The 18810-nt window shown below is 40.4% G+C and overlaps 1 protein-coding gene across 3 annotated transcripts in view; it reads left to right on the top strand.

The window, feature by feature from the left end:
- rabgap1l (RAB GTPase activating protein 1-like) overlaps nucleotides 1-18810 on the top strand; it is an 87716-nt gene that overhangs the window by 15343 nt on the left and 53563 nt on the right. For 2 of the 3 annotated variants that reach the window (XM_068734897.1, XM_068734899.1), the window contains exons 11-13: nucleotides 3292-3415; nucleotides 7919-8012; nucleotides 10392-10542. In XM_068734897.1, coding sequence (XP_068590998.1) covers nucleotides 3292-3415; nucleotides 7919-8012; nucleotides 10392-10542 — 369 coding nt within the window. The remainder of the gene's footprint in view (nucleotides 1-3291; nucleotides 3416-7918; nucleotides 8013-10391; nucleotides 10543-18810) is intronic. The other variant, XM_068734898.1, reaches the window with a different exon arrangement.

An 18810-nucleotide genomic window follows, 5' to 3' on the forward strand; every position in this document is an offset into this window, starting at 1 on the left:
TCGGCCTAAGCTCTCCACGAAGACCAGGGAAATGTGGTGCGAGTGGATGTGCAGCTTTGATGAAGTGTGGAGTGGAGGAGGAGGTCAGAGCGGCACGGTGGTGTGTCAGTGACCAGTCAAATGCTGTACCCCAGAGAGCTGAACCAGTTGGTCGTATTGAGAGCTACAGATATGTGCACAAAGATGCAAATGTCTCCTCATCAGATTTCCATTCCTCTCTTTCCATCTGTGTATCTCCCAAAGTCTGCCTGCCTCTCATTGTCAAGCTGGCGCATTGATGCACAACATGTTATTCCCTAAACTCTGTGCTAAACTCCAACCCGGTTATCACATTCGTCTTGTGAGCCGATGTCTGGCATCCGAATAGTAGTTACCACAATCCTCTGATGCGATGAGTTTTTTTTTTTTTTTTTTGATCGCACCAAATAAACAATATCCTAGAAGCTCTTGTTAATGTATAATGGCAGAGATCACACACCCTGAAATGTTTGCCCTTTGGAGTTTCCTCACAACTTGTCTGATTTAAAAAGTGCTGAGAGAGAGAGTGAAGAAAGCACATTTACTTACCTCCCACCAACACAAGGACACCGAGCTTGTGCAGTTGCTGCAGGTGCTTAAAAAAACTACAGTTAAGCTGTAAGCCACCTCTTTCCTGTTAAAAAGCAGATCTCCTTTAGTAGGCCGTGGGGAGCTGGCAAATCAGTGGAGTGTGGGGAAGCTTTGGATTGTGGGGAGCTAATAAGAGGCTCTGTCTCATTATTGGCATGTGGGTAATTAACAACGGCGGTCTGATTGCCTCTCTAGTTATCTCCTCAGTGAATGGAAGAGTGTTGGACTGGTGCTGTGGTTAAGAGCTAATTAAAAGATAATATTGTGTGGAGGTTTTTGTGGAGGATGGTAATCAGAGGTGATACACAAAATATGTAGTCCTATTATAATATATATTCAGTCCTTATTTTTGCCAAAAACTGTCAAGTACCAGGGAGTCATTATCTGTGCCAACTTCTCCGAATGCGTTCTGTGTCTGCTTAACTGGAAAATGTATTAAGTGTCTGCTTTACGGGAAAGAAGGCTGTAGGCCACATCACATGTATCACGTCCAAGTTAATTTCAAGAATGAGTGAAGTCCACGAAAGGACGTGGTTGAGACTAAGTCCAAACTAGGACTGAAGAAAATGTTGAGTACATGTCTAAAAAGCAATTATAAAGATTTTTGACTTGAAAAGATCAGCATATATGTAAACCTACAATATATGCAGGAGCTACATACATGTTTCAGATGATGGGAAAATATCAAACAAACTATGAGTTACCAGTTTGTATGCTTTCTAAGATGATCAAAAAGAGTGTTTTCCTTGTTTAATATGACAACAGCTTAAAAATTGCTCTGCAAGAGAAATATGCTTGGTAATGTTCCAAAGACTTACATTAACTCTCCTGTTATTTTGTGAGGTACAATCGTAATCAATTCAATTAAACCCTTAGAATAACATTTAGCAGAGAGAGCTGTTCTTTCTTAATGTGTGAACATAAAACTTTGGATAATTGCTTTTTTTTTAATCTTATTAGAAATCCACAATATATGATGCTGTGTTTCAACAGTGAGCCCTCTCTGGTCCACATTTCTCTCACAGTATTATCAGTGTTAATAATTCACCCTCTAGGGTTAACAATTCACCGCCAGCTATAGCAAACGTGTTACCTAAGCGTCCTCAGATTTTTCTCTTAAAATAGGCCAGGCTTGATATTCTCTCCCAATTTGTGCTCTCATCACTGACTTGAGTTAGTCATTAGACGCCATGCGAGTGGGCAGATCAATGCAGCTCATTGATCCATTCTAGCAGGTGGAGGAGAAGCAACAGCTCTACAGTAATTGAATAGACCAGAAATAAACATCAATAGCTTATGACACCCAAGGTCAAGTCTGCTGGTGTCTTTGTTCTCTCGTGCATTTCTTCAGTCTATTACTATGGATTGAAGAAGTAGTTAAGAGCTGTATTAAGCAGTTTTTTACACCCTGGACTTCAAAACAAACTTGTTGTTGCGATCATCGATATACTTCAGAAGTTCATGTGACTATGTGTTAGCTAAAACTTTTGTAATGGTAGAATACAAGTCAAGTATTCATTAGGGTTTCATTCCTTCTGTACCACCTCATGATTTAAACCAATTATCTAAATGTTTATTTCATTTATTTGAGGCTATGGTTCCAACTCAAAGTTTCACATATAATGCTTTTTCATGACTGAAAAAGAGCTGGGATAAGAAAATTCTTAAAACAAACAAAGATGATCTCCTAAATATCCTAAGTCAACAACCTTTTGCCATAAATACAAAAAAACACTCCCATATTTGACATTTATCTATTTCTTACCCATCATCCCTTTGCAGTGGGTAGGTAGTGCGGAGTCAGCTCGTTGGAGCTTGTTAGCTGCCAGTGTCTGTCCGTGGTTTTATATGGCTTTCTTTGGTTTAATTTAGGGGCTGGACTGCAAACGCATCCCATCTCAGTGGAGGTACAGCAGGCTCTTTGCTGCTGATTGTAGTGCTTTTCCCTTACTTCCTCATACTCTGCTGTTTTTCTTTTGTTGGTGTCATCTGATGAGACGGTGAGCTCTGGCCTGACCACCCGCTTGATCGATTTAGACAGTTTGTCAATGTCAGGTCTAAGGGTGGTCATGCTGATTGTCTTGTTGGGATTGACCCTCCCTGCCAATCTCACACTGACACAAGCGCACCTGCAGGTGTTCTCTCCGACCGTTGTCTGTCCTGGAGATGTGAGAACCGATGGTATGCTGGTTGGAGGAGCTCTGTGCTAGCTCATGACTCTGTTTGCTTCTTTGGCTGCCATGTCCTTAACGCTTCAAGTGAACATTTTCACACTGGATGATCCTCCTCCTCCTAGCTTTCCTGTGCTTTAAGGGATTAGTCATCTGCATACGTAAAAGTGTTTAAAGCTCAACACTGCGCCTCTCAAGCCCCTGTAGCATCTGATTGTCTCCAGGCACTGATGTACCCTAGTTGTTTGAGTCAATTTGTTTTTGAATTACTGTACCTTGTTGGCAGCTCACATGCAGTGTGTGTGTGTACAGTACAATTAAAGAAAATTACTTTGCAGAAAATAGGCATCTCTGTGTTAACTAGTAATATCTGATATATTTATCTCTGATTGCTAATACTTTATATACTGTAAGTATCATCAATCATTTTGCATAACTCTTCTAAAATCCTAGATTTATTTCCACTTGAGGATAAGATAATGCCTGATTGTATTTGTGTGTGTTTACACAGCAGACACCAGAGAGGGTGGGTCAGAGCGATGCTGTTTATGAGGTGGTGAGTCTTCAGAGGGAGGCAGAGAGAAGCAATGAAGGACAACTGGCCTCGCCCACTGAGGAAGAGGAGGCCGATGAAGGTATGGATGTCTCTTTTTTTTTTTCCCTCTCTCTGGCTCTCTCCTCGGTTGCTTGGTTCCTACCCCTCTTACTCTTAGTTGAGTTAATCATATACAATATATAACAGCTATGCCACTGACATAATCACCAATCATGCAAATTCTACAAATCTTTGAAAAGTCAGTGAGGCTTTTTCTGTCTGTACATTATTGATAAGATGCCAGAATACCGTAATACTGCATCAGTAGGCCTACCCTCCAAATTCATATATATATATATATATGTATATGTGTGTATATGTGTGTGTGAGTGTGTGTGTGTATATATATATATATATATATATATATGTGTGTGTGTGTGTGTGTGTGTGTATTTCTCCAAATCTTGCATTTTTCAAAAATGCAACCTCACATTGTACAAATCCCTCCCTGTCTTTAATATCAGAGAAAAATGAGCCACTTCTGTGAACCTTCACAGGCACGACAAAGAAAATAATTGCTTTACCACAAACGGCTTGGCAGAGGGAGCATTTACTTTACATTCCACATATCCAGCATTTTTTTTTCTTAGAGGCATGAACGCCTTTTCTAAATGAGATTTTATGTCGAGATATTCAGTCTAGAATAGAGGTTTACCAACATACACCTTCTCTGTGTTTTTTTTGTTGTTGTTGTGAGAAGCACATGTGTGATATTCATTGGCTGACATGAATCAACAGTGAAGTTTCATTTTCTTTAGGCACATAAACATTGGCAAGTGTGTGTGTGTGTGTGTGTGTGTGTGTGTGTGTGTGTGTGTGTGTGTGTGTGTGTGTGTGTGTGTCTGGTTATAGGGAATGAGTCTGAGTGTTTGTTTGTTTGCATATGTGTGAAAGAAAAGGTGTTCTGTGTGTTTTACAACCAATTTTGTTGCATGTATGTGACACGCAGAGAACTGCAATGACTGCTGGCAGAATCTCAGGGGTTTTGATAGCTATTTGTGTGATTATGCACGCTTGTGTATGTGAAGCGTGAGTGGTTTTGTGTGGAGCCTGTCCCAATCCTGTTAGGGCTCGTTGGCTTATAAAACTACAGCACTGCAGTGTCAAACTACCATCAAACAACCCCCACACAACCTTTTTGGGTGAAAGGAACAGCCTTCCTCAGTCAAGCAGACCAATGATCTTCCTAACCAGCCAAATAGTGCCAGTTGTTTAAATGTGTCGTATAACAATGTAAAAATGTTCTCACTCAAATGTAGCTTTTGACCACTACATTGGTGCAAACAGACCATTTGGCACCAACTAGGTAAATCAGAATCATCCTCAAACCATGTTGCTTGTGATGTCAATTCCACGCAAACGTCTTGATTAAGAAACTGAAAGCATTACATTTAAACAGGTGACAAGCCAGAGCAGAGTGGATATTTTCCCTTCAATATTATGGCATGGAGGCAAAACAGCAATATCATTAAAAACACCAAACACTGGCTGTTGGACCCCAGTGGTTTCCAAACATAACCCAGTTAGTTTCAGCACCCTAATATAAACAGGACTTGCATTTCCACCTGACCACTGGCTCGGCTATGCCGGTGTCGCAGATTAGGCCTGGCCACAACTCAGCTTCATGTCTGTAGGGATAAAGGCGCACATTTCTGTGTTTGTTTTGCGTCTTTGTGTGTCTGTGTGTGTACATTTTTCTCTTATCCAAAATTCTCATTGTGTGGAATAATCATTCACAGCTAAACGACTAAAATAATTTAAGTGGAGGTCATTTCAATGTCTGTAATATTTTGATTATCAAAATATGCTTGAAAAATACAAAAAAAATCGACTAAATTACTGGTTATTTATTTTGTGGCAATATAAAGAAATAGCCTTGGTGGATGTTTTGCAGATTAATAAGTCACACCTACATTTTAACAGGATACAAAAGCCTGCATTGTTCTGGTATGACGATTCATGCATTGCAGTGGAATATTAACCTCAGCCCATGTGAATATGAAAAAAGAAAATATCAATTTTAAAAACAGCCCCTTTTTAAAATGAAATCTAACATACAGGAACATCTAACATTGGAGGTTGTGCTTTGTCCAAAAGCCCTTTCCCAGTACACGAAAAGCCCTCTGAAATCCATTAACATCTGGCTTCTGCCTTTAGTGGGAAAGGTTACAGTCAGCATTCATTACAATGACTTAGCCGTAGTCGCAGGTATTAATCGGCTCCAGCTCTGATTGGCAGTGAGAGAAACATGTCACCCGTGTGGACACACTAAATATGGGTGTTAGCTGTGTAAATATCTATTGTTAACAAAAGAACATATAAATACATCCACACAACGTTCACAGCACTTCCAAACGAGATGGTGGGAGAGGCAAACATGCTATGCCCACGCCCACCTTAGAGACAGGAAGCGTATACCATTTCAAACCATTGGCGAAGCGAGTAATGCGGCATCTTTGCTATGACTACTATGACCAACTCTTCATCTCAGCCACAAACCCCATCCGTCTCCGTGCAAGCAGCGCCTGAACATTGTTCCCAGCAAGTCAGCACAGTTTATAAAGACACTAAATAAGTAACTTGGAAGGGCTTACTCATCTAGTGCTAATTGGAAAAGGAGTCTGTTGACTATTTTTGCACTAATTTTGGAGGGAAAAAATGTATTATTGTGTGGCATTTCTCTCTTCTTTGCCACTGTCGACGCTCCTCTACTTTTTCTTTTCATCTTGAAGCACTAAGAGGTGTTAGTAGAGTGGGATGCAAAAATCGTCGCCCAAAGTCACGAGTCAGCCGCCAAGGCCGGAGCTGACAGCTTTCAACTGGCACTGTGGGAGATTTTCAGAGGGCTTTTTCTATAACGCCCGCCTCCTCCCCCAGTGCTGAATATTGCAGGCGCTCAGGGCCGTAGAGCTGGAGGTCAGCCTTATTGTGTACAGAAATGAATACACTCCTAGTGTACATGCCACCGCTGTGAGCACACATGCATTCAATTCATGTGGATGTTTTTTTTTCTTTTTTTTTTTTTTTCTTCGAAGCGGCAATGTGAAAAATAGGCCTGAAGCAGACATCTTTTTTTTTTTTTTTCTTTCTTTCTCTTTCACAGCAGGCTTTGTGATTGTTGCGCATTGTGTTTTTGTTGTTGCCCCAAACACATGCATATATCATTTTTTTTTATTTGCACGTACATAAGACTTCATCAAATCCACATAATGGAAAAAAAAAAAGAAATGAGACAGGAGAAGTCAAGAAGCCACAGGCTTATGCAACGGACCTCCCCTCAATATAAGGAGAAAACAAACAATAACAAAAAAGGAGAGAAAACACGAAGCATAGAAAATACATTATAGCCATACATACATGCATACATAAAGCTTATTTGATTTAGTACACTAATGTCAAATAAGAGGCAAAGTGCTAGACAAAGTAAAGGATGTCGTTTTCAAAATGAAAAGATAAAAATAAAGTAAAATATTAAAGAACATCTTAATGGCACTAGTAGGGAATAGCTGCTCACTTGAATGTAGACAAAACCAATCCACTAGTGGCTTCAACATCAGAGAGATCCTGTTTGAGAGTAATCCTAGAGTGAATGCACAGCCCTTCTCTAGATTAAAAGGTAACAGTAATTGTCCTCGTCGTCACAGTTTCTTTCATCACCTGGTAAGTTGGCAGTGGCATTGGACTCATGCTTCCTCGCCACGTGGCCTCAGCCAATCTGAGGACAGACTCAGCACCTTTGTGCTAGGCCTGAACCATTTTGAAAGGGCTCATCAAGCATTTATAAAGACCTGAAAAGCTCCTGCTGAGGCTGTAAGGTATAGGAGCAGCAGTGCATTGAGCACAGCAGCTGCATGTTCCAGAAGAAAATGTCTTAACTCATTATTTAATGCCAAGGCCTTTAGTAAAGGCTCCAGTGAGAGTGAATGATGGCGTTAAAACCTTTTGAGAGCTGTTGCTGTTCGGATTTATTGTTGAAATATTTGTGAAATGAGAAGTTCATTGACACAATTGTGGTTTTTTTTGTATTCTTACTGTGCATTATGTGCTGGAACTACTGTGTGTGTTCCAGTGGGTATAAGTTCATCTCTCCAGCAGCAGAGTAAGCCAGACGGTCAATTAGTGCTTCTGCATCTAAACACAAGTGGTTCGCTGTGCTGATTGCCTCTTGTCTGCCTGGAAAGTGTAGGCGCTGCGACTCCTTCCTCCATTTGACTGTGTGGACTCAATACTAACAGGTTTTAAAATGTGCAATACAGTTCAGAGTGCCCTGACATACATTAAAAAAGCTATAGTGGTGTATATATCCCGTTCCAGCAGACCGATGGCTCTCACATAGCCGCTGCTCTCAAAGATTCTCCTTCATGAGGTTAAGATGCTTGGGACTCTTGTATCCTCTTGTCTACGTTCATGTAGACAATGTTAAAGGTCATGTTTTGTTGGTCTTGGCACTGTTCTGATGTGGACAGAGGTTACAGATACCAGGAATGATCCATCTGTGCTCTAAATGTATTTTAATATTTGGGTGTGTTTGTGTTTCCCGCAGATAGCGACAGTGAAATCTCCAGTGGGACAGGAGACGTGTCCAAAGACTGTCCTGAGAAGATTCTGGAGTCCTGGGGAGGAATCCTCACCAGATGGTAAGGCTTCAGAACAGACAGGAAGACTGAGAAATTTGGAAAATGAGTGATTTAAAATGTAGATGTTTCACTTTGAAGCTGGACAGAGAGGTTGAAACAGTGGTAAGGAGGAAGGAGAATGAGAAAAATTAAGTTATGTATTTGTATACAGCTAGATGGTCTAAATGGTGGAATGAATAGAGAAAGAAAAGAAATGGGAATACACATAGGGAGTTTAGAGGTGATTGGTGGATAAATTGAGGGAGATGAACATAGTGTAGTATTCACACATTCCCTGCATCAAAATGTACACTCAAATCAAATTTGTCTCAGAGATTGAGTGTTTCCAGTTGTACCAAAAATTCCACGCCATATTTTGGTTTTGAATATTTTAACCTGCCAGGTACAATATGGTAATTTGTTGTAAGGAGTATCAACATAATACAAATTAAGCATAATAAAATATGTTCAGTATAGTATTGTAGCAAGCAGATGCATATTTATCTAAATATAGAAATAAGAATGATAAACATAAGCATTGGCTAAGAAGATCTATGATTTATTCAAGTAACTTGTGAATGAATCACAGCAGCGACTCCTTGTAGAATACAGCAGAGAAAAGAGCTTTAACAAGTGTAAACAGACAACTGAGCGTAAACTATTGTGAATATACCATGGGGGTCAAAAATGCAATTATGTCAAACATGAATATTTCTTCATCTTGGGCAAAAGCCCTGTGACACGAAACATTAATGCTGAAAGGTGAATCTCAACTCGTATCGACTGTGATTTACTGGACAGGGCTGGGGTCCTTTTATTTGTTTAATCATCCCTCTATGGAAAATATTTCCTTTCCGATACAGACATTAATTAAGGATTGAAGGATCATTTATTGTCATTATGCAACACAGGGATGCACAACGAAAAAATGAATGAATACAAAACAAAAACCGTAGCACGTGCATTTTTTAAATTTGCATCATAAGGAATGTAAATGGCAGCAACAAAAGCAATTATCTAGGTAGATAATATGGGTGACATCTTCACATTAAAAATTCAACATGAGGAAAACCTTGTCCTTCAACTTTGACTAAGAGTCCACCTCCTATCGTCCAACCGGAGTCCTGCGCTCTGTCCTGCTGTCCGTCCGTCAAGTGCAGCTTGATCCAGGATGAGCAATGGAGCTGGGTCTCTGTGACGATGTGGGCTCAACAGTCACCAACCTCCCGCTGCTTCCATCCATCTTATTTTCCTGCGACAGAACCTCAGACAGCCAGGAGTAGACCGGGTAGTGGAGTAGCCTCAGGTCCCAGCTGGGTTAGCTTAGCTTCCAATTCAGCTCTCCTCCCTGTGGCAGTTTGGTGGTGTTTGGTCTGGCAGGTCTGGCTGGTTGGTCGGCCGTGGGCGGTGATCGTTTCAATTACTGCTGCACCTAATCCAATCCCCACACTTTCTTCATTATTCTAACTCTTTTTGCTTTTTACAACAACCAGCATTGACACATACAGCTTTAGGTGTGGCATGATTAAAGTTAATGAAAGATGTTTCTGGCTTTTCATTTGATTTCACAGCCTGTTGTCTTGCCGTTGCATCAGCACAATGAGGTGAAGTAGTTTATCAGGGAGTTGCTTTCATATGGCCTCAATAAATGCATTATGATGAGATTTCAAGCATCATTAAAAAGACCTGACAATGTGTTTCAAAAAAGCAAGATATTTCCTCATGTGGGAGAACTCTTACAGCATGGCAGCACTGCGGTGAATACTCTTCTCTATCACAGACAGTATTCTATTTGGTTCTGAAGTCAGTGTAGTAGTTACAGTAATATACAGTAACCAGTATGATGTTTAATGAGATAGGTGGTACATACTGTGATTAAAACTGTAGTTAATAATGCAAGCAACCTGTACTCCATACTGAAGTTAATACTGTAATTTTAGGGTGTTTTGAGTGAGGCGGTGAACCCAGAGCTGCTTTAGTGAACATGAAGCAGAACCACAGCAGGAGTCTGTGGGTTTACTTGACAGCTTTCATTGTAAACGTGTGTATCAGTATGAATAATGAAGTGGATGTTCAGTCAGCCCTATCTGGCCTGAGAAGTGAGGGAAAAAACTTAAATGCATTCTGGTCTAATTATACTACACTGAATAAGTACTTTGTTATTAAGACAAAGTAGTATTCATGTTGCAGTGAACTACTTTGTCTTAATAACAAAGTACTACTTCAGTGTAACCGACATATAACTCTGCACTTAATTGGTCTTCAAACTGCCAGTGCACAAAAAACAATAAAATTATGATCAAATCTGTCAAACTGCACTTCACATTAATATTTAAAGTGTCTGAATTGAATTGAGTGAGATTGTGAAATAATGGATTACCTCTGCGTGTTGTGTATCAGGCATGGGAACCTGTCCACTCGACCCAAGGGTTTGCCCTCGCTGGTTCGCGGCGGCATTCCTGAACCACTCAGAGCTGAGGTCTGGCAGCTGCTGGCTGGTTGCCACGACAACCATGACCTGCTTGAGCACTACCGCATCCTTATCACCAAGGTACACACACACACACACACACACACACACACACACACACACACACACACACACACACCAAGGAGGGATAATTGCTTATAACAAGTCGCATTGGTTTTTGATGAAAGTATGTGAGCTGATACAACACACTTTCAGGATGTTTGTAGTCTGATTAAACAACTTCAAGTTCCAGACTTATTTAAAATCATAAACTGATCTGAGGGCTGACATGCCAACAGGCTGTTATTGGTTTCTACTGGATGTTATGTCTCAAAATTAGCTTGAAATTAGCTAGAAAAAGGCCTATTAACAAAAGTCAGGAGTGACTTTGACTTAATGGGTTGATGTGTGGAGTTGCTTCTTCTTCTGTGCTGTATTCATGACTTGATGTAAACTTAAAATATGGGAAAACAGTGCTCACACGAGTACTCTGCCTACATTCCATTAGATTAACTTGTTTGCCTTTGGAGAGGAATCTTTAGCATACAAACAGCTGTGACATTTAAATGCACGTGGTGCTGACTCAGGACTATTCAGCTCAGGGTGGCCCTTTAGCCTCCCAGAGAGCTTACAAGGACCTTTAGTATTTAACTGTTTGGTGTTCTTCAGGCTTTGTTCACATATAACTTTCCTTGTTGCAGTTTGACTTTTTGGTGGGTTGAATTTAACGTGCGCATCAAACTCTGGTGCATCGACACCGCCGGAAAATTGGATTTGGATCTGCTGACTAAGGTTGCTTTCATTGTACAGTGAGTTTGTTTCATATGATCAGTACCAATGGATCACAAAGAGTCATTGCTACGTTTAAGTTCTGGTCCAGTTTGTGTTTTACTCTAAACAACCAAACAAAGAAATACAAACAAAGTCTTGTTAACTGACAGGTACTGCAACTCATGATCGGATTGTTTTGGTAACTGTCATCCTGCATTATATATGCTACATGCCATGAACCTATTTACAAATCTTTTTCATTGTTTGTTCCTCTCCAGAATTCATTTTTCTATTTTAATTATTGTGCATGGCTAGAACAAAGTAACAGTAAATATGTCATCCAGAATGGGTGGCACAAACTGCCAAATTGTCTTTGCCAATATATTTCTGTTAACCAGTAGCTAGGAGGCCATTGTTAAGGTTAAAGGTACATTCAATGGCCAGAGAGCACAGATGGAAAGATTGTTTACATTGACATATATATTGAATTCTAACTGGGTACTAAACTAATTAACAGTTATGACCTTTTGCTGTTGGGCATTGTCAAACAAATAATTATGTCAGGTTCAACTGGAAGTATTAGAAATATTACTTTACTTGATCTATTGATGATTTCACAAATATACTTTAAACGTCTTAGTTTCTCGCAATCTGTGTTAATCTTTTTTCAACTAAAGCTGCAATACTAGTTTTCTACGGTTATCAATCGAAGTAAAACAAAGTTTTCCAAATGTGATCAAGCAGTTGTGCAAACCAGGTGTGTGTGACCCTTCTTTAGATTTCTAGCGAGACGTTTGTTACCAGTAGGTAGTGTGACAAAGCCCCACTGGGCCACGCAGCAGCAGCAGCAGCAGCAGCAGCAGCAGCAGCAGCAGCAGCAGCAGCAGTAGCAGCAGCAGGAGGAGGAGGAGGAGGAGGTGATATAAACACGCAAAGCAGACAGAGATCTATGCTTTTATGGATAATGCAATAGTCTTTTTTTCTTTGACGCACAGGAGAGGGTGAAACTACCTGCCTCGATCAATAAGTATAGAAAAAGAGAGGGGGTAGATGGAAAGAAGACAAATGGGGAGAGGGAAGAATGTGGACCTATAAATATGAGCTTGTATTCACTGGGGGAGAATTGGAGAAAAGGAATGTGTGTAAACGTCTTAGAGTGCTGGCAGATTTCTATCTTTCCTGAGTTACATACCTCAGAAGTTGTTTTTCACCTACTGAGTAAATTTCTCTCTTTGTCTTTCTCCGTCTTTCACTTTCTGTCACCATCTTTATCTGTTAAATTGGAACCGTTTTTCTTTTGCACTTTATGTCACATTTCTCAGCCTGGCTCTCTCTCTGTCCTTCTGCCCCCCACCCCCTCTCTCCTTCTCTCTCCTTCTCTCTCCTTACATAAGACCAAGCTTCTGTAGTTCAGCGCATTTATTCTCATTCTATTTGCTGGGGCCCTGCCCACAGTCTCTGTCTTGCTGGAGTAGTGATGGTATTGATAGGCGGGTGGCCGGGCTATTAATAGCTGCACCAAATGAATGGAACTGAGGGAAGATGGAGGAGGGAGGGAAAGAGGGAAGAGAGAGAGTCAAATGACAGCAATGGTGAGGGCGATGTGGAGCTTATTAATGTCTGTTGTCCGGGGCTCTGTGACGACATTAATGCTGATTGAATTTTAAGTTATTGGACCGTCGTCCTTATGGAAGGGGTATCGGTATCGTAAATCAGCGCTGTTCAGGCGTTGCGTTAGTGACTCACAGCCGACGGGTGATAAACCATGTGTAGTTTTTAGTCCTGAACCTACATCACCAAAACGGATCTCTTTCTGGTTTTTCCAATGAAAAATTAGCTACGGCATGCACATTCTGCACCCAAAAAGGTGAAAAAAAGTCAGAACGTGTGTTTATTTGTTTACCATTATTTGAATGAAACTACTTTGCCTTGCAGCTGCTGCCTCTCTCATTGTAAAAGTCTTAAAAAGTCAGGGTTTATCTCAAGGAAACTACGGTATCAGACACCCTGAATGAAATGTCCTTCAGCCTTCTATATTTCATTCCTAGGGATGAATCCTATATATGCACTTCTTCTCTAATATCATTTACTGAGCAAGCTCACAGAAAATAGAGCAACAAATGCAACATATACTATGTTGCATTTTCTATATGTATGTGATTCAGATCACCCCATGTGACATGATTTTGACATTCAGCAAATTGGGAGGACAGTTAGCTTGAGAAAATTGATGCCTGGACAGAAAATTAAGCAAAAAAACCAACAAATTGAAGCAAGATCCAAACATTCTTACACCCTCGCAATATTAATGGTTAGGTAGTTTAATCTAATTTACATAGAATGTCGTGACTTAATTGACATTTATACAAATTTAGTACTCAAATGATACTAAATGATACCATTGAATTTAGACTCTGCCTCACTAAGTGGAGGGTTTGTTTTACATGGTGATAATAAATTAGTTTATTTAATTCCGTATCTGTGGAGACTGAGAGGTCAAAACGACTCCTGAATCCCGCTGTGAGGCTCTAAATTGACCTTGTCACCTCTTGAGGAGCTCGTTCCTAAGGTGAGAACCACTGGGTTAGACTAACTCACTGAGCATTTAGCAGCGTGTGGCCTGTGGCCGGCTAGCTTGATATCATAGATAGCAAGTGTCATGTTCAGTGTTGTACTGCTCTCATTTACAGTCATCACACACAGAGTCACAAATACACACTCCGTCTCTCACACACACACACACACACACACACACACACACACACACACACACACACACACACACACACACACACACACACTATGGCCTTAAGGCATCTGAGACATTCACAAATAACTTTTTTCTCGGCTGGCGCAGCACTGTGTTCGGGGTCGGGGTTTGGGGGGGGGGGGGGGTCGCTAGTGACATTTGAACAACCTTTTCGTCTCCCTGGAGCCGAACAAGCCCAAGGTGTGCTGCCTCGCTTGAACCAACAGCTTAAAAAAGCTCAGCCGGCTTTTTCCAGGCCTGCCTTTCCAAAGACCAATCTCACTCACGGCACAGCCGGTGTGTTAACGGAGGTCAGCGTTTCTCCACGGGTTCGATGGCCGTCATCAGAGGCCGAGAACAGCGGTTTCACCACAGCGGGCCGTAAGGAGCCTCCTACTGTAGGAAACTGAAGGTCTTACAAGGAGATTGTTTCTCCAAGGGAATTGATTTTTCTTCTTTCTAATTTTTCTGTCCGTTGCTTTTGTACAATCTCCCACTCCTTTCTGCCTCGCTAAATATATGGGTACTAGTGAGCGGGAGAAGAGAATTTGTAATTTTGTAATAAGCACTGGCTTTTATATATATATTGTATAAATACCGATTCAAATTCTTCTAGAGCACCATTTAATGGATACGTTTGTGGTCATTTAAATGGAGATTCACATGGTTAAATGTCGCTTTCAGGTATTGATAAATGGAATTGAAAAGCATGTTTCTACATATAAACCATTGATGTTATTAATTATGGTTCAGTTTCAGAAGAGTTTATAGATACCAACCCCACATATCGTATTTTGCCTTCACTGTCTTTTGTTTGGGTACTGTGTTGTGTCCCCAACCCCTGTTCCTTCATCTTACTTGGACACAATTTGACCGTGGTAGTATTACTTTTTGATAAGGAAATGCTATTTTGAGCTACATGGATAAGTGTTTGGTAATTTTTTTTAAAAGGTTGACTTATTTTAGCTGTAAAGATTTTATGTATCTATCATTTTCCATTTCCTTCCTGAACTTTGCTGGAATTCCCACCCGTGACTGGAACCAGCTCGCTTTAATTCTTTACACAGCATGTAATGAAATCGAAGAGCAAATTAGTCCGGGGCTGCGAGGTGCTTTGCATTTTGATGTTGAATCATATTGAGGCCAGACGCCAGCTTAGCGATGACATTTAACGTCGGTGTGCAATCAAAGGTAGCATCAGCCATGCAACCAGGCTGGAATAATACTACACCCACGCCTGATAACCCACATACAGATACATGGAGTACAATGTACATAAGATAGGCTGCCATGGTAACTGCCAGGGTCTATGGACTTGAAGTTGTTTCCATGACAATTCTGTGTCTCCTTTCATCTTTGTCTTTTAACCTCTGCCTTAGTTCATTAGGTACTTGATATTTGGATAATTGGAAACTGGGTAGGTGGCCAGCCACTTAGGAATACACACTTTTTCAACCACTATTGGACAGTATGTGTACATGTGCAAGTAATAATTACAATTTTGAATAAAAACCAGGCAGCTCTACCGTCTAGTGAGCTGGAGAGCTGTTTGGGGTTGTTACACATTGTCTCAACTAATGACAGCACACAAAACCATTTTTTTTGCCTCCGTACCAGCGACAGCCGTGGTTAAAGGTATCTAGTTTTTTCATTAAATGAGAAGAAAAATAATTATATTGCTTCTTTTCTGATACATTATTGGGATTACTTTTTGTTCTTCTTATGATGTGCACATGTGCTGTATATACACCGCCATGCATATTGCTATTGAAGGACCAAACTCAAACTTTGGCGATGTTGATGCTTGCACCTCTTACAGACCTTACGGACGTCAGAAATCCAAAAGTGTAGTCAAAGTTAAACACTAAGTTGTTTTTCTTAGGTCTTCAAACATTGACATTTTAGAGATACAAGGTTTTCACCCCTTGCTGAAAATACAGTATTCATGCATGCACAGACACCCATCATGCACATTCATAAACATAATTTCTCTGGCTTAGTTGTGTGCCCTGCTGCTAGTTTGAGGTCTCCGACCATTCATGGATGAGGAAAAGAAAAGAATCCCCTTGAAGAAAGTCTTGTCAGTCAATCTCACACTCACTCACTCACTCACTCACTCACTCACTCACTCACTCACTCACTCACTCACTCACTCACACTCCCCACTGGCCCATCCTGCTTCATAGTATCTGTAGAGAACAGTCTGCATGGCATGGCCACAACACAGCCAAGCAACACCACTTTTATTCTCCCCTCCTTACAATATAGGTCTATTCACAGCACCCCTCCCATCCCGGCTCCGTGTGTGTCTCTATAATGCAGCCCTCCAGCTCCAGCTCCCATTCACATATGCATAGCAGGAACCCAGTTTATTTAAACATATCAAGTGAAAATTGATTATAAGACAAGGTTTTTGATGGATTTTGAGTATTTATGGCACACATCTATGCCTCTAAGCTTTTCATAGAATTTCTTTTGTAGATGGAAATTACCATGCAGTACCCCAAAAAAAACCAAATCAAGGTGTTTGTTGTAGCTGTAACTGTGGAGCCATAGGGTAGCGAGTGTATCCACTGTGTTTGTGTTAGCATAGCCTCCTAGCCATGCTGACACTGATATGACAGCTCGGATTAAGGAGATCCAGCCTGCAGTGTCTTCTCTGGTCACAACACTTCTCTGTCTCAGTCCTTATACTGACTGTAGCCTCACAGCTAAAGTAGTGCTCTGCTTCTTCCTCCTCTTCACAGCACAGTCACATTCATTTGTGCCATTACTACATTTCAGATATGATTTGTCCACAAAGGATATATAAGTTATGGGATTTGTTTGCAGGTCAAGCAGGAAAAAGCTTAAAGAAGGGTCTTGTTGTATAATCAATAACATAGTACTGCATACCCCGGACCATACATTACTGACATACAAAATACAGGAGAACAGGTTACTATGAGAAAATGATTGCCTGTGGGTTAGCCGTGCCATGACCTGCATTTTATACAATGGCATTTATTTAAAACGTATCAATGTATTCTTCTTTAACAAAACAAATCAATTTCAGATAAAGGCACATAGACTTATTGTTTACATTCAGCCTTTATCTGAGAGCTGCACGTTACATCCTGACCTACATGGTGCAAGGACAATAGCTGCTCCAGAATAATCAATATAAGTATCTTAACCCGAACGGTCAGACAGGTCTGCACTGCCATGTGGTGTGAGGTTAGATGAAGATGATAGACGAGGATTTCTGTAGGCAGCCTGTTTTGTCTTTGACATTTTAGCTTCTCTTTAGCATTAACTGCAGCAATCCCGGTGTACGCAGTGGACATGGTGACTTTGTACTGGTGATGAATATGGTATATAGCTATAGATATTAAGGGTATTCCACATAAATTGGCGTCATATGATAATAGTTACTTTGTCTAGCTCATATCTTTATATTTGAGATTTTTCCCTCAATTTACTGATTCCAGCTTCTAAATATTCTGGTTTCTTTACTCCTCCTCTATGACAGTAAACTGAATGTCTTTGAGTTGTGGACTAAAAAATACATTTGAGGACTTCATCTTATAATTTTGAAAACTCTGATAGACATTTTTCAAAGTTCTCTGACATTTTATAGACTAAACAAATTATTTTCTCAATTAATCGAGAAAATAATCAACAAATGAATTGACAATGGGGAAAAAATGATTAGTCCCAGGCCTATCCAGGATACCAAAGAGCCAATAGAAGAAGAAGGTCTAACAGCGGGACTTTCACTAGATTGAGTGCTTTAATTGTTACAGTATCTGAATGGAAACCAGGATTTCATTTTTGGCAAATACTCTCAATCTATGACATCCAATTTTCCGATGCATGATTTCCGATTTTTGTTTTGTTTTTTAATGATAGGTGAGTAACGCATTCTGTAAGCTAATGTTGTCGGTGCTTGGGATTCATCGTCTTCTTCGGTGCTCTCAACATGGGAACTAAAATCCAGTAAAATCTTGGCCCATTGTTGATAAATATAAATACCAGCTTCTGCCTGCTTTGCGGTTTTAGTGTTGGTTGATGGTGCTTGCTGAATGTCTGTATCCAGGCAGTAAACCAGCTCTAATCTGCCCAAATAACCACCTATGCCTCCATATCCTGAACCCCAGACTCTTAGACAAGAGGGCTGTCAGTGATCAGAGCTGCAGAAGCCACTACATTTAGATTATACCCTTCAGGCAAATTAAATGACTTGAAATTCTTTGACAACCAACCTCACAAACAATTTGTGAATAAACAAAGCACCTACCTTTTCATCTCTATAAACAGATTCTGCATTCAGATTTTGGCGTCGGAAGCGTTCTGGTTTCAGCACTGCAGGTCTGCATCTCCCTATCAAGATTTGAAGAAAATTTGTGTATTTGTACTTAGTTTTTAGTCTGATCACACCAAGGCAAAGCATGATATAATATCACAGTCATCTGGTATTGTCTTTTCTTTTTTACCTGCTTTTTTGTAAGTTTCAATTCAGGACCCTGTGCAGGTCTTGTACAGACACTGACCAGGTCTTACAATACTGACTACTATAAGCGTTTACATAGCCACCTGGTTTTGTAATAACCTTTCTGGATTTTTTTAAATATGAAAGCGTCATTCTACAGACAGGCCTTGGATTGATGTTTTTGTGTTATGTGTGAAGTTGATTATTTTGTTTAGTTTTATTGATTGATCACTATGTGATGCTTGCCCTATAAAAATGCTGCATCTATAAACTTTACTCACTGAATTACTTACCATATTCTGGTAAAATGTCCTTGGACAAGATGGTGAACCTCCTACGTCCTTACACTCCGTCGTGT

Source organism: Cebidichthys violaceus, unplaced genomic scaffold, assembly GCF_023349555.1.
Source record: "Cebidichthys violaceus isolate CVI_PGR_0920_01 unplaced genomic scaffold, fCebVio1.0.p SCAF_68, whole genome shotgun sequence".
Classification (NCBI taxonomy): domain Eukaryota; kingdom Metazoa; phylum Chordata; class Actinopteri; order Perciformes; family Stichaeidae; genus Cebidichthys; species Cebidichthys violaceus.